This window comes from Mycteria americana, chromosome 5, assembly GCF_035582795.1.
Source record: "Mycteria americana isolate JAX WOST 10 ecotype Jacksonville Zoo and Gardens chromosome 5, USCA_MyAme_1.0, whole genome shotgun sequence".
NCBI classification, from domain to species: Eukaryota; Metazoa; Chordata; class Aves; order Ciconiiformes; family Ciconiidae; genus Mycteria; species Mycteria americana.
In genome coordinates this window covers 9134217-9155717 of record NC_134369.1, presented here as the reverse complement: position 1 = coordinate 9155717, position 21501 = coordinate 9134217, and the positions used below count along the sequence as shown (strand labels likewise).

Below are 21501 nucleotides of genomic sequence, written 5' to 3'. Positions count from 1 at the left end.
GGGTCTGTGTGTATTTCCATGAAGAAAGATATTTTCTTAATCAGCAAGAGGTAACATTCTGGTAGAGGCAAAATGGCAAGCGGATGTCCCATGCTAGCAAGTCAGAATAAACCACATTCCCCATACATTTCACTGCTAACTGATGTGCTAATTCATGACTGTCATGACTCCAGTAATTTTTTATCCCGGATTAGCTCAATCAGTGAAGAACTTGCTCTCTTTTTTCTAGTGAAACTCATCTCCCCGTTCTAGTTCTTTCTTGCTCCATGTGATCCAAGCCCACACTGCACTCATTGCTGAAAGCAGCCTCACTTGAGCACTGATAACCTCATAGCACAGACCTTCGCGTGGGCTTGTTGCCTGCCACTGGCTCAGGTTCTGTGTGAGCTCTGCAGCCCAGCTGCGTGCTGCTGCGATGATGCTCCTGTCGGCGGTTTTGGATGTGTCATGCTCCTTCGACTGTAAAATACACGTATCCTGAGGGGAATGAGCACGAGTGGTGGGTGGGGATTTTTCATCTCCACCTTGCCCTGTAGCCTTATTCCTCTTTCTTTCTTATACCCCTAAATTTTGCAACAAAACGCCTAGCTCAAGTTAACTTGCTCCATGTTAAATCTTGATGAAGCAAAGCACACGTGACTCCCATCTAATTCCATCCTAATTTTAAGTCAACTGCCAAACTATTTGTTAAGCTGCAAATTCAGAGTTTCTTGTCTCCACAAGCAATTTTACCGTGACAGCAATCTTTGCTGTAGAAAGCAAAAAAATGAATCAAAGGAAAATTCCACATATCTATATACATTTTAGCAATGGAAATACGATTTCTGATATCTGTACAGTGAAGCTGTACGAAGTAATTTGTGTCCAGCACAGAGCTAATAGAGATTGCCGCCCCCTGTTGTGAGAGGACAACCAGAATTGCTTGTGAAACAGCAAAACTGTGCTGCTTTTACTGTGGTAGTTCAGTGAAAAACTGGCCAGTAATAGACAACTCGCATCAGTTCACAGGATGGTGTTGCTAATGCTGCTGAGATGAAAGAAGACCACTTTATACAATCTGTGATTTTTATCAGTAGCTCTGACCAGATCAATTTTGTCCCATACTGTTTTATGCACTCATGTGAGATAGTTGATGCTTTTGCCAGCATGTATGTTAAGTGGATAAAGTAGATTTTAAACACCACCCCCCCCCTTAAATATATTGCATGGGATTTTGTAAACAGAAATACACATTTATGCCAGTCCCAGATCCCCTTTTGCCTGAGTTTGGATGTTTGTGAAATGCACAAAGTGTGAGGCAAAGAAGAGGAGAAGGTGTCCAGGTGAGCTCGTACCACCCCAGTGTGTCTTGAGTTGAAGAGTACGAGGTGCGTAGACAGCACTGAAGAGCCCAGCCCCAGAGGTGCACCTACTTTAAAATATTGCATCTATTTTGGGGGAAGAAAAAGAAAATGCAATTCTAAAAGAAACATGAGTCACCGGGCACTGCTCTGAGCTAATGAAAGCATTCCATCAGCATTCCTGCGGCATCAGAAACAGGGCCTGAAATTCCACTTAAACACTGTAGAAAATTGAGAGACCAGATTAAACTGTAAAAAGGTGATGGCATTTCTTGTTAAAATTGAATGTGCTTTGCTTGGGGTCATTTTTGGTGAATATTATGCTCATGGGAATGTTAGAAAAATACTGAATATTTTGAGCCTTTAACATCTCCCATAGATGTGACTCTACTTTATTTAGACAGTAGTGGGAAACTTGCAGTCTGGCTCAGCAGACTTCATGCTGAACTGTATTGCTTCTACCATATTCACTTACACTCACCAGTTTCAAAGAACTTCAGCCAAAACTCATTGAACTAGCTGGAAAAACTCTCCTTGACTTGAGGTCAGGCTCTAAGCAGTCACTGACAGTTTGCACAGTGACTAACAGTACGTCTGCACCACAGTCCAAGGTGTGACTGAAGCTTGTGCGAGTGCCAGAGTGACTTTTAAACTAGTTCGTTCGAAAGCTGAGAGTAGCATAGACATGGCAACACGGTGTTCAGTAAGGGCCTGTCTTCAGGAGCGAACCGCTGCAAAATGTTCTACGTCACCTGAAAAGGCTGTTGTTAAAAATCAGCTGAGGGAGATACGAGAAAGCGCTGATGTGAGCAGGACTTGAGGGCGCTCCCACACCCTCTCAGGACAGCCCGGGATGCCTTTCCTCCTGACAGGGGCTCTGCCTGGCTCCTCACAACCCTGCACAAAGAAAACAAATAGCAGTGTCTCAGGCGAGCTGTATACCCAGTTAATAACAGGGTGTTTTGTTAACAGGTGAAAAGCCTTTCAGTTGCCGGTGGCCCAGCTGTCAAAAAAAATTTGCCAGGTCTGATGAATTAGTTCGTCATCACAACATGCACCAGAGGAACATGACTAAACTGCAGTTGGCCCTTTAGACAGTTCAAACAAGTGAATAAACCAGATGGGACATTATGAGCTACTGCAAACTTTATCAGCCATCTTCGATCACCTCTGTCAGAAAGCTGCAGCTGTCTTCGCATGCCATTTGACACAAGTTAACTAAACCGTAGGATTCTGCTCAGCCTTGTCTTCCATTTGGACTTACACGAGTTCCTATTCAATAAGTTCAAGAGATTTTCATTTGTAGTTTTGTTAAAAAGTAAGCAAGATTGCCACAGTTTCAAGATTACTATAAACTGTGCTTACCTTCCACGTCTGTCTCCAGTTTTCTGGTTTTATTTTCACTAAAACTTTTCTAGGTACATATTGTTGTACCTTTTTAAGTCCTGCAGTGGGTAGGGTGATTCCTCCCTGTTGAAGGTAAGCTTTATGCTTACTGCATCTGTGCACATGCTGAGGTTTCCAAATGCTAGTACAGCTATCCTCACAAAATGAGATGGAACAATCACCTGAGATACTTTTGATAAACTTTCTACTCGTACTGCCAAAGGGCAAGCTTTTAAAGTTGGAAGCTCTGCTTTTGAATTTCACAAACCAAACTTTTTTTAAAGGACGTGTTTCTAGAGCAGCTGAAGCTAGATGAACCAGAGCCTCTCTGTACAGAAAATAAGAATCTTACCATTAAGTTAACTTGTTTTTTAAATAATCACATAATTGATCCCCCAGAACTCTTTTGTTTGTCAAATAACTCTCTTCCTTTCTCTCTCTCTTTTTAATGTATTGGTTTAAATTTATTCTATCATGAGACGCATAGATCTCCTTTACACAAAACTAATTCCAATCATTGTAGACATTTGGGATTTGTTTACAATGTAAAGCCACACTGGTTATGTGGCTAGCAAGCTGTATAAACTTAAAACTGAACTTTTAATGGGGCTGGTCCAGGATCTCCATTAACAGATTACTCTTAAGATAAGTAACTTAAAAAGACTCTTTGTCAAGTATATGTGAAAAAGACATTATTAGTGTAAGGAAATATATTGTTTCAGGGTTTTGGGAGGAGGGGTTTATTATTTACTTTTAATTGCTTGAAATTGTGTGTATATATATATCTGATAATGTATTGCTCTTAGACATCTAAAATTAGAAAGTGTATAAATATTAGATGCATCACTGTTCTGATGTTGTTGCTGTTACAAACTATTGATAACACTAAGAATGTAACCTGCATTTTTCACTGAGCTTTCAATTAAAGCCCATTCAAAGAGAAACAAATGAGAGTCCAACAGATGTCTTGTTTCATGTCTGGTATTAAATTTCAAATGCCCTGTCCAATAGTATCCATTTTTTTTTTTGTATATAAAGGTACCACCAGCACTGATGACCACTAGTTAACCTGTCCAGGTCTTGACCACAATTTATCCATCTCACTTGGGAATCATACTGGCAGCAGAAAACAGTGTCAAGTTTCATATTGTGCTATAAAACAGTTGCTTCAATTGTTCGTCTTCTTACCAAACTATTCCTTTTCTTTTGACATGTAAGATTTGTATAAGAACTTTATAGAATAGTAAAACCCAGTTTATAAATAGCAGTACCGGCCTTCTGTAGAACTGCGCTGAAACCATAAGCACAGATAACTTCTTAGATTAGGATGTCATAGACTGACTTCTAAGTAAAAGTTAATTTAGAGTTGGGGTGGCTTAAATCAGTTCAGCAGGTTGAAAAAGACAGTCTTTCTTAGATGATGAAGTGTGAAAATGAAGATAAAAAAATATTACTGTTTCTTTGTCATACTGCCTGCTTTTCGTTGGAAGTAAGTACAGCCTGCCTCAGCGCCCTTTGACCTTGCAAAATATTTGTATCTCTTTAGCAAAAATCTTTAATGTATCTTGCCAAGCTTTTTTCTCTAATGTACACAATGGAGTTCTATGATGGGTTGAGCTTTCTCTCTTAAAGTGCAGCTGCATCGTCAAGAAAACTCAACAGTTAATTCTTCAAGTCCTCTTTTTCGCATGGGTATTGCATCACTGTTAATTACTGTTGGGGTACTGTGACTCATTTGTATCAGTCAACTTTATCTTTTGCTGCCAAAAGACAGCATCTCTCTGGAGAAACTCATAACAAGTGTGGCAAACATCAAATATTTGGAGCGAATGGTGTACATAAAACTGCACAGAATTAAAAAATAAAGCAACTCCTCCTGCTTTCTTGAGAGAAAAGTTCAGTCGCAATAACAATGTCCTGTGATTTACCCAGCAGTCTTCTGCAACTACAAAACAATCTGTTTTTCAGTCTGCACCCAGAATAGGGAGCTGCCACGAGTGTTTATACTAAAAGCCGAAAAAAGAAAAATCAGCCTCCAGTTGTGCCTGCATTAGTCAAACATAAATAAAACTATCTTTTGTGAAACACAACCAAAACTCCACTGCAGCACAGGCCAGACTTCCAGTGACCTGTAAATAACTACAGGCATGGTTTTGCTGCTTAGTGAATTGCATGGCAAATAATAATGGTAGATGGCTACAAAAAATGAAGCGTGGGTTGATGAGTGACAGGGCATGTCCCTTTGTTTTGCTGTCGCCACTTTTTCAGTGAAAGTACTTATTGCTACTCTGTTGTTTGATGATCATTACGTCCCCCAACTCGCCAAGTACAGTGAAGACTATGGTAAATGTTTACAAGATTTTTATAATTTTTATTCCTAGTTATTTTACAGTCTTTTTCATGAGCGGCATTTTATGTCTCTCCCTTTCATTTCCCTGTTTCCAGGATTCTATCAGCAAGGTAAGCCACCTTTATCGAAGTGCTTTACTACATGAATTTCTCAGAAGCAGCCCCCAGACGCTGGTTCTTGCAGCATGCAATTCCTCATTTTGCGGCAAACAGAAACTGCTCAGCAGGCCGAATTTGTGAGCTTGACCTCCCTATGAAAGATGAGGGGGCTGCACTCTATTATATCTTACAAGTATCCTTAGCTCTCTGGAAAATTTTCAATCCCACGATTAATTGAGCAAATCTTTTATGCCTCTGCCCTCTGTTCTTAGACTGAAAATAGTGACCGATGTTATTTTGGCTGATGGTTAATGTCTTACTGTGATTGGCACACTATTCCTGTCCTGTAGCTTCCATAGCCCCCCAGAATGGAGAATGTTAATTATATAGATAACAATTCTACTTTTTCTTGTCACTTCATCACGTAAAAGATGTGTTGGGTAGGAAAGGGGACATGATCTCTTCTCTCTCTGATGGTGTGAGCTGAGATTCAAGGGTTCACTTGCACCAGTTTTTTTCAAGGTAGGTGAAACCAGCAAAGTGTCCCTTCTACTTTAGGAAAACATGAGAGCTAACATGTCTAAATTTTAACCACATGGACATACTTTTGGTGCATGTCATATTCTTTAAGGGTACGGACTGTACTCACCGAACAGGAGGTACAAAGACGTTATCTTGCTGCAATTAGGCAACCAACCTGAAGGCAGTCCATCCTTCAGACAGGTGCTGATACCTGTAAGCAAAGAGGGGGCCTTGCAAAGAAGTAGTTCTTTACTTCTCTCTCCGTGGTGGGTTAGGCGAGTCGTTCATTTTAGAAGCCACTCCAACCAGGCCTATCTGTTTCAGGATGTCAGTAGGATTCATTTCCCTGCTCCACCAACCAACCTTACAGCAACTGGGAACAGTTCCTGAAGATGCAGGTAGGTGCCTTAAACCAGTGTTTCTTCCTCCTTCCCGTTCCCCAGCCAGGCACTAAGAAAACCCTATCACGTGCGGTCTTTTCCCATCATCAGTGTGACCTGACAGCAAATCCAATATGGTAAGCAAGCTGCTCCCAGCACCTTGTCCAAAAGCCCGACAAGGCTCTGGAGTGGATCGAGGGGCTCCGAGAAGGTGCCTGCAGCCCCACACCTCAGAGCGCGAGGCGGGTACACAAAGGCAACCAGCAGGCAGAGGTATGCTGCCAGAGGACATGCAGAAGTTCTACTGCGCCGTCCTGCTTGGGCCCTGTTTGTACCTTCCCCCTGCGGCAAGTACAGGCAGGGAGAATCACTCAGCTTTTCAGTTGGGGAGCTCTTCCTTGCCTGGGGAAAATCCTCCTTCCCCCTCCCTCCCCGCCAATTAACAAAAAAAGTAATTAAAAGCAGTGTATGCAGTTCAGAATGGCACTAATGGACAAGAAAGCCCAGCTGCAATATTTGGGAAGACCCAATAAAAGATTCATTAGGATTCTTTCAGTTATTGGAAGTCCTGATGACACGAAGGAGCCTAATGAAACAGAAGACCTGGTCACAAAAGCGATGAGGTAAAAAAAGCCCAAACCCAAATCCCAACCCCACTGACACCATTCTAAAAATTAGACAATTAAGAGTAAAACCAGGAATGTAGCCAGAACTATTCCACCTCAAATAATAAACACAAGGATAAGTTGCCAAGTGAGGTCAAGGAAGCAAATGGTAAAGTGAGTTTAAGAGACAGCTAGACACTTTTATGGGGAGAGAGGGGATTGAAGGATACAGTGACAAAACCGGGGGTAGAGCTGAGATAAACCCAGAGGACAGGCACAGTGGGCCAACAGCCGCAGAGTGCTCCGAGCCCCAGTTGCTCAGGAGAGGAGCAGAGCGGCTCGTGGCGTTCGGGGGAGACTTACCAGGGCTGTCGGCAGCGTCCTGCGAGGGATGACGGGAAACTGCCAGAACAGTTTGAAAGGAAGATGAGCCTGGCAGACAGAAACGGGTGTGCTCTCAGATGCACTGGTCGTAAGCGCTGCCCTTGGTTTCACTAGTGAGATGCCCTGGCAGGCTTGCTAAAAAGCAGTTTTTTGAGGAACTTCTACCCCAGCTGCTTGTCTTCTTGCAAGTTACCAATGCAAAGCACAGAAAGAGACACCAAAAGAAAAACAGAAAGAAAAAACTTTTTTTTTTTTCCCATTTTTCATGAAAGAATACTTGTAATATAGGAAAGAACAGGGTTGGCTAGAATATGATTCAAATGAGGCAAAGACAAAGTATACAACGGTTATGTTCTTCTCTGCTTGTACGAAGGTTTACATACTTTCACGTTGTCAGCACAGCCTGTGTCGATTCCCATAAAAAAAGCTGGCAGAACTTCTGTGGCTTCAAATAGCAGCATGATGAAGCCTAATTTTAAGTGCTTGGTTTGGCCATCTCTGTGCTGACGAGCAGATGTGGTTCCACCAGCACAGTAAGGTTCTTAAATGATGGTGGTGAGGGAACCAAGACAAGCATGGCTACTGGAACTAAGCCAGAGCATCAAATAAATAAAGTGCGTTTTTCTGTATAGATTGCAATCCAAACACAAATGCCAGCTTCTGCTGCTAAAAAAGTTGCCTTTGAGACCTCAGAGGGCTCTGAGCAGTGAGGATGGTCTGAAAGATGATATTCTCCTAGAAGACACACATAACATGGACAGATCTTGTGCTAGGTGCTGTAGGAACACGGAGTAGCAGGAAGACTCTGCCCTGAAGAAGTTGCAAGCCGCAGATAAGGCTTTAAAGGACAAGTGTTTAAAGGCACTGAAAATCTTGAGAATCTATAGTTCCAGGCAGGGCTTTTCTATTCCTGATGACTAAATGCTTATCCCATAGGTATAAATATAATTTAATAGCATCACTGTTTTTTATATGAAACAGGCTAGTTATGTTCTGATGAACTCTTGCAGAGCCAAAATCTTAATCTGCAAAAATAGGCTGAGCAGTAATGGAAAGACCTGGCTGATCATCCTGGCTTGAATGACTAGATAAATCTAATATAAAACTAATTGCCCTTCCCCAGCATCAAAAAAGCCCTTTTGGTGCAAGGGGATTATAAAAACACACAGGGCACCGAGACACTTCAGTATGGAGGGGCAGGAGAGAAATACAACTGTATTTATTCCCAGGCTGTTTCTTTTTATGGCTCATTCTCCTCTGAGTCATGCCCCAGAACTCCCATTCATTTGAATGAAATGTTGAAAAGCAGAACTACAAAAAAAAAAAGTAACCTCACTGCCCGGAAAAAATCCTGCCCCAGAGTTTCTTGGGAAATGGCGCGTCCTCGTGCACACGCTCTGCTCGTACAATAATCTTGTCGGCTTAATGTTTCCTCCCAGGAAGGTCTCTGACATTTTTAACCATATCGCTGGGGGTTTTAGGTTAAGTTATCGGTCTAGCTGCACAGTAAAGGTACATTGTAAAGGCAAATAAAGAGGTTTTTACCTACCGTATGGCAAGCACGCCAGCCCAACAAAGACCTGTATTTAGAGCAGGAGAGCTTTTTCACTCTCAGCCACTAGACGGCTCAGCCTAGAGGTTCGCTTGCTTTTAGGCCAGCTGTGTTTCTGGGAACACAACGCAGCCAAGCCGCTCGCTGCAGCTGGAGGAATTTCCTAACTTGCAACAGAACGTTACGGGACTTACAAAGCAGCAGTCAGAGCTGAAGACTATCGTGTAATACAACTCGAAATGTAGTTCAGTAGCCTGAGTACGGTCTTGTGCTCTTACTGTAATTACAGCAGTTATCCGAGTGGATCTGGGTAGCTGTTGAGAATTACAGGCTTTTAAAAATCTGGTTGCCTGGGGCCTTCTTCAAAGGCCAAGCTCCTACTGTCCTTGAGGCTGCCTTGGATGGCGCTTCATGCTCTGAAGAGAGGTGTGCTGTAAATCACTCACTGCTCACTGCCTCAGAAGCGTGGAGGTGCGTGTTTCTGTTATTAGAAGGAAGAATTAACAGAGGATCAAAGAAAGGAAGGGTCACATGGCAGCAGGATTTGAAGTGCCCGCGATGGATATTGCCCTGCTGAAAGTCCACTGGACTGTCCGAAATATAATCTCAAATTAGTCTGTGCACTGTTGTGGAATGAATGAAACCCTCTGGCGACTGAGCTGCTGCCTCACCCCACTGCGAGCTGCAGGACTTCAGCGTGGCTGCTACCGGCTTCCCCTTTGTGAAGCCAGTCTGGGGAGGATGAGCTGCAGTTTGCCACGCTGAAGGTCATCACACAGGACAAACAACCCAACGAGAGTCTAATATTTCTAAGCTGTATAAATTCCTAGTGTCTGCTGCAGGCAGAATCCAAACACTTGTGTCAATTCTGTACCATGCCCCAGACTGCCAAAAAACATTAATATAAGCATATTTATCTGGGCTGCAGTGTGTTACAAGAATTCATTAGGACAATATGTGATATGGTGCTGAAACAGAAGGCTGGGTTTCTCTGGCCAGAGATGAGGAAGTCTAGTCCCTGCTGAACTTTTACTACTGATAAAGACAATGTCTGCTGGCAGCATTCATTTTTTACTAGGCCATCTGCATCTAGTCAAGGATAACTTGACTTTCTGAAAAAGCCATTCATCAGAATCAGCCCTGTACAACTTTCTCTTGATGAGTAAAGCAACACAAAGAAAGACCAAGATGGTTAATAAACTTCTCTGGGAGCAAAAGGTCAATGCTGGTGTAAACAAAGCAGTGTCATAGTACTATACAGAAGCATTGAAGTTTCCTGCGTGTTTATATGGCTGATGCCCCATTTCTTTTTTATCAGTGTTTCTTATCATTTATTTTGCTCTGCTTTAGCTGATCTATAAATCTTTATAACAGTGTTCTTTATTTTCTTAATTTTGTCATCTCTCTTATCGGCTTTTATCACCTGTTTGTGGCCAGTATGTTTGCTACTCTCTGCTGCTTGATGGCTGCCCACGATTAGTTTTTTTAACCCTTTAGGTCTCATCTGCCACACACGGGTCTAATAGTTAAGTCTTTCAGAATCTCCCTTTTTTTCTAAAGCCGAACCAAACACTGAAGACATTTTCATGTCTCCTTAACAAATCATTAACTATTAAAGGCAAAAAATGAATGAGTGCACTGATGGGGAAATATTCCTGCCCCAAGTGACAGAGCCTTGCTTTTAGCTGCACAACACAGAGACGCTAGGCAGTAGCCGTGTATTTTTCACTTCAGGCCTTTACCGCTGTACTTCAGATCCAAGCTGGAGAGTCCTAGAGTTGCACCCTGCGGGGAGGTAACAGGTTGCTCTTCCTGCCCTCCCGGTCTTTGGCTTTCGTGCCTTGTGGCTGCGCATGTGGAGAATGCAGCCACTAGAAGCTGGGCTGAAGTCCCCGGGCTCCCTTCACGTCAATCACTGATCATCCAGCCAAACATTTTATTATGAGCTTGGGCTAAGTTAAAGACAGGCAGCTAACAGGAGAATATTCCATACCCACAATGACAAACATGAAGCAGCTGATACCTTGGTAATGTTATCTAGCTATTCAGCAACACTTGCTTTAGAGCCACAGCATTTAAAACTGCGTAGAAAGGTGACATTTGCCTAGAGAACATATATTTTCTTGAGCATTTCAGAAAGAGCTAAAATTCTTCATTAAAGAATATCAAAGAAAAAAAGGAATTGAATTTTTCTTAATGAAGAGCCTCTAGAGCTCACCTTTTTGCCTTTGATGTGTTATTTTGTTTCATGTAATTAGATTACAAAAAGTTTTGTACAGTCTAGATATCCAAAATCATATAAAAAAATTGGATTGACACAAACCAATTTTTGGGGGATGGCCTCAGCAAAACATATACTGCTCTTTTTAAGTGCTTACATCTTGAAACATTTTATTTAAGAGAGACTTATGCAATGTAATTTCTAATGGCACCAGCATATTTACTGGAACTGGGTACTATAGGGAACCAAAAAACACTAAAGACTCTGAATTTCCCAATTAACTATGAATTTTGAGACCAGCCAGTTAAAACATTAATCTCCCTTGTTAATACATGTAATACAATGCAATGCACTTCTAATAGTATGAGCCTCTGCTGAATCTGCAATCTTAGACTCTTACTTAGAAAAGCCCTGTGTTCCTGAAGTTAATACGAGTAAGACTTCTACCAAAAGTTGCTGGATTAGGTTCAAACTCCACTGATTATTCCAAATTTAGTATCCCAGTTATTCCACATGAGTATACAGTTGGAGGATGTTCTGTCACATGGATATCAATACTACAGGAAGGTCTACGTATTGGGATTATATTCTGTATATCATGTAGTTCAGCTGGATTCCAGTACCTCTGATACGTGATTCTGCATTTAACACTGTAAGATTTGTATATTGTTCAAGTAGAATAAAATTTCAGGTGACAGCCAAACTTAGGGCAGGGGTTTTTATTTATTTATTTACTTTTTTAAACTTCCTCTCCCTGTCTGGAATGAGTATTTAATGTACGAAGATAGGGGTGAGCTAATCTTGAGACCCAGTTGAAATACTGGCCCAAAACATGAACTCACTTTAGGAGCAATGTAGTGAATAGTCATGAAATGTATAACATTGTTTTTAGTCAGGGGAAATTTTGTCATTGTATGTTGTTTAACTTGGCCATTTGCTGGAAATAGCTTAGTACATTCCTGGCTCTTTTTGCAGAGATCCATCTTTAAAGGCAGGGTTGTTGTTTTACATTTTAAATGTTTTTATTAGGACATAAACTAAACTCAGAAAAAAAATAATAAGTAGCCCAGCTGGATTTTTCAATTGTACTTTTAAATCAAAGATTATTGTGATTTAATTTTTAAATTCCTCTCTTTGATATCAGTGCGTTTAGAATTCTGACCTTTTTTGAAAACATTAGTAACTGGTGAAAATAATTTTGCCTTCTAGTGGAAACTCTGGGTTTCCGTACACTGTGCAGATTGCCTGAGAGTGGCATGAAACTTAACTTGCATTAATCAGCCGCAGGCAAGGGCAAAATGAAATGACTGTGAGCCATGAGAGTAGGATTTTACAGTATTTCCAAAATTATGCTTCTGAGCAGCATGGAAAAGCGATGGCTAGTGTAGGGCACGTTCTGTCTGATTCATGAAGTGAATCACCCTAATCCAACCTGGTTGTCAGAAGAATTCGGGCTGCGTTCCTTGAGCAAGAGGCCCTTCAGCTGTGATTTGACAAAGAACATAGGGTGTGATACTGAGGGAGAATTTGCCATTGTGAATACAAATTAAAACATTCCAGCTTCAGCAGGTGTACGTGGCCCAGCCCCAAACACCCACCTAAGCGACCGTCAGCGCTGATGCTGCGCTGGGCGAAGGCCAAACGAGGAGCAGTCCCTGGGGCTCGGCCACCTCTGCACACTGTTGCCCATGGCAGTTCTTACCTTTGACTACCCAGCGACTAAGACTGCCCCTCCTGTGTGCTGCAGCCTGCGTGGGCTGTGAATGAAGCACTTCAGGGATTCTGCAAAAAGTATCTTTGAGGGCATCATTTTGACTTGCATGAGTGAGCCATTGAAATCAGAGTCTGAGGCCTCCTTGTGCAAGATGTTATGTCTGTGAAATGGCTGGGACTCTCTTGAGTTTTTCTGCTCAAAAACCAGAAGACGGTTAATTTAGACTTGAAGTTTTCCACCATATCTCAGTGCTAAATCCAGCCAATATTTATACCGCCGGTAAAAGTACCTGCCTGACTAAACTGTTCCTTGAGAACTTTTTCAACCATACTTGGTTTCATTTCTACACTTTACTTAGAGGCTGCACCAGACACAGAGTCTGTAACGAGTCGTGGATAAAGAGTGTTTTAGAGAAACAGAATGTAATTATGCACTGCCAAAATTATATATACCTTTATTTCCAGCTAAGCTCTGTGAGCACTTAACATATGTAAACATTATGATGATTGTTTATTGCATATGCTATTGCATTTGGTGCTGCTCAGTGTAACTGTACAAGGAAAAATATCACCGCTGTGTTACTATAAGGAGATACTAATTTCCTCCATAACATTAATTCATCTTTGTTTCTTGTGTGGAGTTAATGCATTGTTATTATATTGATGTGGCTTTGAACTCTGAAACATTGCAGTATAAAGCACATTGCTATGTTAATTCAGGATATGAACTGATTTTTCAGATGGGCAGCCAAACTTGGGTATCTGTCCCAGATTTCAATTTCATTGGGCCGAATTTATATTTAATCTTTTGGGTCTTTTTTGTGGAAGTAAAATACTGAAAACTGCCATGTCAAGTTGAACAAAATATTTCTCTCAAGCCCCAAACTGAATGTTTTGTTTCAGTATCTTGTGAGAAAAGAAAAAGGTTTGAGGGGTACAGATCTGCTTAAAAAAGAAGTCTTGTACTCAGTGCTATGGAATGAGAGCATTTTGACTGCAGAAAATGCAAGTTCAATTTTCTTCTTTGCCTGGTGTAATTCCAGGGAATCATTTTCATAACAAGCAAGTACAACATGGAGATTGCCATCAGGCAGGCAAATCACATTTTTATCTACAGATACAGGAATGCTGGTTTTTTTCATTACACCAGATAAATCAGAAAAAACTGATACCAGTGGCACTGGAAGAGCTTGTTCAATGATTACCTATTACAGACCTGGCGGGCACTGAATCTGTCAGGTAATGAGACTGCACACACTCATGGTATCATTAGTGAATTATACCTTAAATCACTTAGTTTTAATTTACTAGTTGAAGTCTCAGTCAGAACAAAGAGGAGCAAAAATTGCTGCTGTTAGTAGGATGCCTGAATTGAGGGTTTTAGTCTGTGCCGAGTTCTTCACAGCTGGTTGTCAACACAATGAAAACTCCGTAACTGAAGAACTATAGAAGTAGCCAGAATCTCAGTCCATCTGTACCTGTAGTTAAGAAACTATCTCAGTGTTCAAAATATGAAAGGTGTAAAATTTACAGCCATGGAACATTTCACAGTTCAGAGATCTACTGTTTCCTACAATAAACTAACAAAAAGAGATTGTGGTAAAACACGGATAAGTGATACAATGGGAAAAATCTCTACTAAAGAAAACTTTGGATAGGGGTCACTAACTTGAGGGAAGTGCTTATCTCCTCTATTTGTTTCCATTAAGTAATGAGCATTGCAGTATCCCAGTGTGCCTTAATTTTTTCAAAATAGGGCTGAGAGATGTGCGTATATGTCAGTTCTCTGCAGGAAACATATTTTTCTTGTGTAGGAAGTATATTGCTTAATGTATATGAACATTTTAATAAAAATATAACTAGGTGATGATCTGAAAGGCTGTTTCCCTTTACGGACTAAAAAAAAGCCACGGAAGCAAACAATTTTTGTAAATGACGTCTCTCACTGCACGCTGCTCTGGTAATTTATAAAGGCTCACAGTCATCATTTCAAAAGATTAATTCTGTTTAAATAGTCAATTGAGCAGAACAAGACGTTAGTGGGATAGTTAGCTATGTGTCACAATAGACTAGATAAAGGATTATGCCCCACTTAAGAATTAATAACATTTTAAACCCCTACATAAACTATTTTTTTTATCAATAAACATGTCTGTGACAGAGGGCCAGATGCACTCACAGGTCTTAATTGTTCAATCCAGTGACTAATCCCCACTTGATCAAGATTTTACTGACTTAACAGCTGTCTGGAGAGTGACAAATTTATGATTCAATTGCAATTTCATCTTAAACTTGAAACTGCATGATCATTTGTGGGAATTAGCTACCTGATAAGATAACGAGGGTGGAAGAAGTGCACATAATTCTGTGCAGCAGAATCGGAGTGTTGCAGAACTCTTTAGGATGCATTGGAAAGACACAAATGGCCATTAAGGGATTAGCCCATCACTGATTGAGTGGCTGCATAGAGTTGAGGTTTACTAAATCACTGGAGTGGTAGGTCATTATCCTTGGATACAGGAGACAGTTGAATCTGTGTCCAAACGCATGAGCAGTAAATTGGAGTGAACAGAGTGTGCCAAAAATGAAAAATAAAAAATGCTGAACCCTTGTTCTTCAAGTGTTCAAATTTCCAGGTCATTCCCCAAGTTTTTTTCTTTCTTGGCATAAAAAATATTTTTTCACTGCCTTTAGTATCAGCATATTCTTGTCTCTGTAATCTCTTTTGAGTGTATTGCTTCCCCTCAATGCTATCAAATTTGTGCTTAGTTAACAAATGCTGAAACTTAGATAGCATTTTAGAAACTGATTAGGAAAGCAATGTTAGGAGTTTCCCTCTCCAGTTTTGATGGCTTGTGCACAGTTACTACTAAATATATAATTAAAATAAATGAGTTTTCCTCATTTGGGTTTTGTAATGATAACATTTTGGTAAGTCTCTTTTCTCCAATTGTTTTATGTGCTGTTGAACTGAATCAATAGTGTGCTGTAATAGTTTTATTTATTTTGAAGAGTTATGACAAAAGTAATGCCTTTGTTGAAAATAAACACAAATCCAATTGTTTTTTCTTAAGAGAGAAATCGTAAAATGCTGCAGGAATAACACAACACTCCTGCCTTCCTTGAACATGTGTTGATGCAGCTGATGAGTAAAATTAATCGCTGAGCAATTCCACTTCAGAGCTCTCTAACAATGTCTAAAGATTATTTGGCAATTGAAATTAATAGCTTAAATATGTCAAATTTTGGAAGTTTTGCTGTGCTGGCTATGGCCTTTGGCTAGCCTGAATAAGCCCGAGATCCCTTGAGGCTCTTGCTCTGTGAGTTGAACTTCATGATCTCTTTTCCCAAGGTATAGATGCATCTAATGTTGTTCAATTTATCTCAGTCTAGAGGGGCACATAACTTTAGAGGGACTCGTTTCCTGAAGCATAGTGCATTTCACTAGAAATTTGTGAGCTGGTAGATTGGAAAATTCATCTTCAGAGAAATCTGGTTAATTTTCATCATGCAATGAGCAATTTTCACTTCCTAACTCAACAAAAAATCTGCAGTACAGAACAGAGGTGGAGCTGGAAGCCAAAGTTGAATATTGTACTCCCCTTTAAGTAAATGTTTTTAACATAATTATACTTTACTGAGATTAACAGAGAAGGAAGGTGAATGTGTTCAGCAATAAAGGTCTTAGGCCAGTAAGCTTACGTAACCCTGAACAAATGTCCCGTTTTGCCTGATACTCGTCAGGTGGGGACCAGTGGTGGGTACACTCATCAGGTGGGTACCATCAGGTACCAGTAATGTCATTTTATTTCCCAGTGCTTTTGCTCTCTACCAGTCCCAGTCTAAATGTTGAAAAACTACAGAGGTGCCTGGGTCTTTGGGAACATGCTAATACTAAAAATAGAAAGTAGAAGAATTGGGCCCGTCTAACTCTGACTTTAGTGGGAACAGGAACAAGATAAAGCAGGGGCTAGCAGAAGTTTCAGGAAAATAAATTAAAAGGAAAAATAAATATGCAAAAAAAAATCACAGAGGAAATAACTGGTTTCTAGATTTGGATGTAACTCTAATGGCAAGCCTGAGGGTTTAAATTAGCTGAAAAGCTTTATCCGCATTTTAGATGTTGAAATCCTTGGCCAGCTCTACCTTCTAAGATTCAACTGATGTCCAGAAGATTTGGACAAGTAGATGGTGAGTAGGACTGGGAGAACAAACTAAGAGGAAGGAAAGTGCAAGAAGAAAATCAATCTGCCAAATTAGACAGAGCAAAGGAACAGGAAGAAAAACAGGAAATAACCTAATAAAATATAGTGGAAAATAAATAACTTCCAGTGCCCCAACAATTTCCTCTCACAAAAAGTATTGGCAGTATAAAGCAAATTACAGGCACATTTCTGTCTGGCTGTGGAAAGTAAGCTATTTAGGGACGACATACGGCATTTCCCCCCCCCCAAAATGCAGATAACTGTATCAGGCATGAGTCTGAAAGTCCCACAGGTGAAGATGAGAGCACAAACATGACCAACCGATGCATTTGAAGAAAGAACCGGATGGTTAATGAAGGTGAACTTGTTGAGGTGCAGTCATGGAAATCTCTACCCATTTTGCCTAATTAGTTCTGCCTAACTGGTGTCACGGGGAATACAGGAAACCTGAAGGAACGGGAGTAACCCCTCTATGCCATGGCATCCTACGTGTCTGGAGATCTCCTGGGCAGCCAGAGGCAGTGGTTCTTTGGGACCACTGAGCAGAGAAGGGGACGTGTAAGCTAGTTTGTTTTATGAACTTACTAGGTTAGGTTAGGTACTGATCTCCACCTTATTAGGTAGCAAAGAGGCCAAAGAGACTTTTACTCTCCCCCAATGGGTGGGCTCTCAAAGATGGCATTTATTTAGGAATGGTGCCACAGCACCAGCTGCTCAGTACCACCAAGATATTGCAACAGTTTTCCCAGCAGTTACCTATAAAGATACCTTACTGAGAATAGCAAATCCTCCCCCATTTGCAGGAAGTCTGGCAAATAAGGAATGAATCTATTTTCAAGTGGAAGCCTCATTCCGCAGTGTTTACAGTTTTTGTACTCCACAGTGTGATTTTAAAGAGGCTCAGAGCTTACTTCAGCTTATTAAAGTAAATATTGTAGCATTAGTTATTTGCCAAAAACAACAGAAATATAATTAACTTGAGTAACTCCTTACTGAGCAACCACATACGTGATTTACTTATTTCGCTGTGTTTAAACTGATCTTCCGTGGAAGCAGAAAGCATATTCAGCCCAACTCAGTCACAAGGAAGTTACAGTGTGTACTTTAAATGAACCAGTAATTCTTCTGAAGGATTCCACAGGTGAAAGAAAACACAGTGTTAATGGTGTGATTTATTGACATATGTTTCATCCTCTGTATAGATACTATGGGATATAGAAGAAAACAAATTAATCACAATTAAAGCGAATCCAGACTACGGAATGCACTTTATAGAATCAGAATCTTTAAAAATACACATGCATTTTCAGCTTTGAATTTATCATTGATTTAAGTGGAATAAAATTACTATTTTTCACAGTACTGAAAAAATGAGAGCTGCTTTTTTGTTTACATCATTTCTAGCTTTAGAATGACAAAATGAACCAGGCCGTACCATGCTACGATTTCACCCGTTGACAGAAACGAAAAGGATAGAACAGACATAATACATCTGGTTTACGACTTTTAATTGCCTTTGTGACCCAGTTCATACCAAATCCTCTCAAGGCAAAGTCTCTTTCTTTGTATGCATCATGGGGCTAAATCTCTATCTGAGATATGTTGCTTAAAAAAACATCACCATGTTAAAACGTAACAATATTTCTTGCTCACATAAATCTTTAGTACTTGCAGGTGACCTGAGAAAGTGAGAAGTGGAGAGTTCAGTTGTCTGGTGAACGAGTATGTTAAACTTTCCAAATAAAAGCTACTCCTCAAGCACCAGATTCTTTTAGCAATTAATCACTATACTGTTGTTTATTAGGAAGACACGCATGGAATTTTTTAGTAACTCAGGTAACCTTTCATGGTTTGATGGATACAAAAGATAATTGTGTCTACAGTGATTTAATGAGACTCTCTGATGTAATATAGTAGTCTGTGACTACTGAGTTGGTGTCTCTGTCCTGGGAATAGGGAAGGGATATTGGAGGAGGGCATGTGTACAGAAACACACTTATAAAAACAATCTATTGCTAATCAGTTACAAGAAATATTTTCTACGTCACGTAGCAAACCAGAACAGACTGCTGGGAGGAGCTCTGAACTCTACTAGTAGACTGGAAATCCTGTGGCAATGTTGAATAGTTTCAACAGAGGAGATTTTGTTGGATTAAGAAATTAATAATGTGCTTGGTACTATATCCCTTGGACACAAATACTTCGACTTTCCTGAAGTCTGAGTATTGGCACTCAGGATGGAAATATGGATCCTAAAAACCTTTGCTGGAGGTGGATCACTGCATATGCTGTGGAGCTGGCATCAAATGACGAAGATGATGGTCATTTTTGTAAAGATATGCAGGCTTCTGAAATGTAAACAGTATCTTCCTTGATCATAACTGTCCTCTCTATGGGCCAGGCACTAGATCTCTCCCTCACACGCAGCACAGACGGGATTTAACTGCACACTGTGTCCAGCAGTGCTGGTTTCCTAACAACAGTGTCACTACTGCTCAGGCTATTAGAACATCAAATGTAATTTAACAGAATCTTACGGTCTCCTTGAGGCAGTCTCCTTAAAATTCATACAAAACTCCCAGTTTTGTAATGTCTGCATTCAGGTAACTACTGTTTTTTACTCAACTGTTCAAGTCCAGTCTGATTTTCAAAAACGGCAATGTAGAATTTCTTGTTCAAGGAATCTGTCCCTTCAGTTGTATCTAGCAACTTTGTTTATAAACAAAGTATTTCCTTCAGGTTTTGTTTTGTTTTTAATTTTATTATTCCTAGAACAGTCAACCCTGGGAAGATTGGATATAATTCTTTCTTGTGCTGCATGACAATAAGTATTTAGTAGGTTCCAGCTGTATGATCTGTAAGAAAACATTCCCATTCAGAAAACTGTTGAATGTGTGTGTAGTCTGCACACTGCTTAGAAATGATGGATTTGGTGAAGTGCATTCCTGAATTAGAACCGGAGAGGTCGAAATAAAGGTGGTGAGCTCTCACAGAGGTACCTGAACAATTGTCGTCTGCGATAATGTGAAAAGCATGAAAAGTCTCCCTTGTAAATACTAAGATCCACATGAGCTTGAGTAGAGAAAGATGAGGTTCCTATTCGCAAACTGAGCACTTTTGGACATGGAACAAGAGGCAGTCAGCATAAGAATCCACAGTGGTTTTACATATGCCCAACTTACCCGTGGTAACTAGAAACTTTGAATGCTTCCATTTTTAAGTAGCCCGGTGGGGGCACATTGAAGATGTCTTGTTTTCTAAAAGGAATATGTATTGTTTTCTGAAACTACTCATCTGTCCTCTGAAAAATCACATTTTGTATTGTAGAACTAAAATCAATGTTCCCAAAATCATGACCAGCATTAGGAACTTTGGAGAAATCAGCTTTTACACAGGAAATACCTTTTGGATTATTTACATATGCTCTGAATTACCTTAACTTTAAAAACATTTTCACTACTAGTTTCTTCAGAAAATACAGTATTACTAAACATTTAGGATGTATATTCAGAAGTGACAACTTAAACGGTCTGCAAAGATCCCAAAATTCACAGTGCTAGTGAATCCAGGAAATGGGACACACATCAAAGTATTGGTATTTTAGAGACAGCAAGGAGCATTAAACCCACTGGGGGTTAGGAATTCTGCAGATTCCTTAGCTTCTCAGCCTTTGCAAAACATCTGTCCCCACTTGCAAAGGCACTATCTGCCAGTGCTTTCCCAGCTTTGTCATTTTAGAGCATCCCTAAAGGCAAGAATACCAGTTCCAGATCTCAGTAGGTTAAGAATGAGACTAAATATTTTGTAGAGAAAAAACATCTAAAAAAATAATCTGGTCTGAGAGCAAAATTGACCAAAACGCTGTGTCAAAAACCAAAAAAAGAGAAGAAAATCTTAAACGCAGTATAAAATGATATTTAAATATAGATTATTAAATTCAGTGCTAAAGTGAGATTTTAATTTGATTTCAAGCAAACATGAATTTATCCTGCAAGATGCCGGACACCATCCATTTCCATTCATCATTTCCCAGAAGTGCTTGGAACCTCCCAAGTTTTACTGCCTTCTTGTGGGAATAAAGTCTTTGCAGGCAAGAAGGTGACCTTGGGATCTACTGCTAGTGTCTTTCACATAAACAGCAATACGTGCTGAAGGTACAGAGGTACTTTCAAGAAACGCTCATTACTTTGTAGTTACAACCTCTACAACCTCTTTGCCCGATGCCAGGATTTATTCTCAGAACTTCTATGCATATGAGAAATCTCTACTCACATGCGTAAAGGTGCCATGTCCCAGAAGATCCCACTGAGCGTGCATCCAGGCTGGTGCCGATATTAGGCCAGCGGGCGTTAACGTGGAGGGGAGGGTTCGGCACTCTACGGATAATGCAAATGACAGTCGGTCATCGCCATACTCCTGTAAGGTATGCATTATAATTTCTATTTTACAGTGGAAAGCTAACCCAAGTCAACAGTCTGCGCAAGCGAAACTTCTCTCTTTCCATGTGAACTGTGCAAGTGTTACAGTAGTTGGGAACTTGTCAACGATGGATGAACTATTTGTACACAGGTCACCTTCCGTGTCTTCTCCAGCATACTGTTATGTGACAAAATGGTTTATATCTTAATTTGTGAAATTTATTTTTTACTGTAAAACAAATGATAATGAGTAGCTCTTTAAATTAATGTTTTATTTCCAGTGAGTCAAAGTTTTGGCATTAGTTTCATGGAAAAAACATTAATCTT

The 21501-nt window shown here is 40.3% G+C and overlaps 1 protein-coding gene across 6 annotated transcripts in view; it reads left to right on the top strand.

Moving 5' to 3' along the window:
* The window catches only part of WT1 (WT1 transcription factor), a 39415-nt gene extending 34793 nt beyond the window's left edge, over positions 1 to 4622 (top strand). For 4 of the 6 annotated variants that reach the window (XM_075502066.1, XM_075502065.1, XM_075502062.1 and 1 more), the window contains one exon: positions 2313 to 3694. In XM_075502066.1, the coding sequence (XP_075358181.1) occupies positions 2313 to 2434 (122 nt within the window). In that variant the 3' untranslated portion in view covers positions 2435 to 3694. Of the gene's footprint in view, positions 1 to 2312; positions 3695 to 3764 lie in introns of those variants that run through there. The other 2 variants (XM_075502064.1, XM_075502063.1) reach the window with 1 other exon arrangement.
* The last annotated feature ends 16879 nt before the right edge of the window (positions 4623 to 21501 follow it).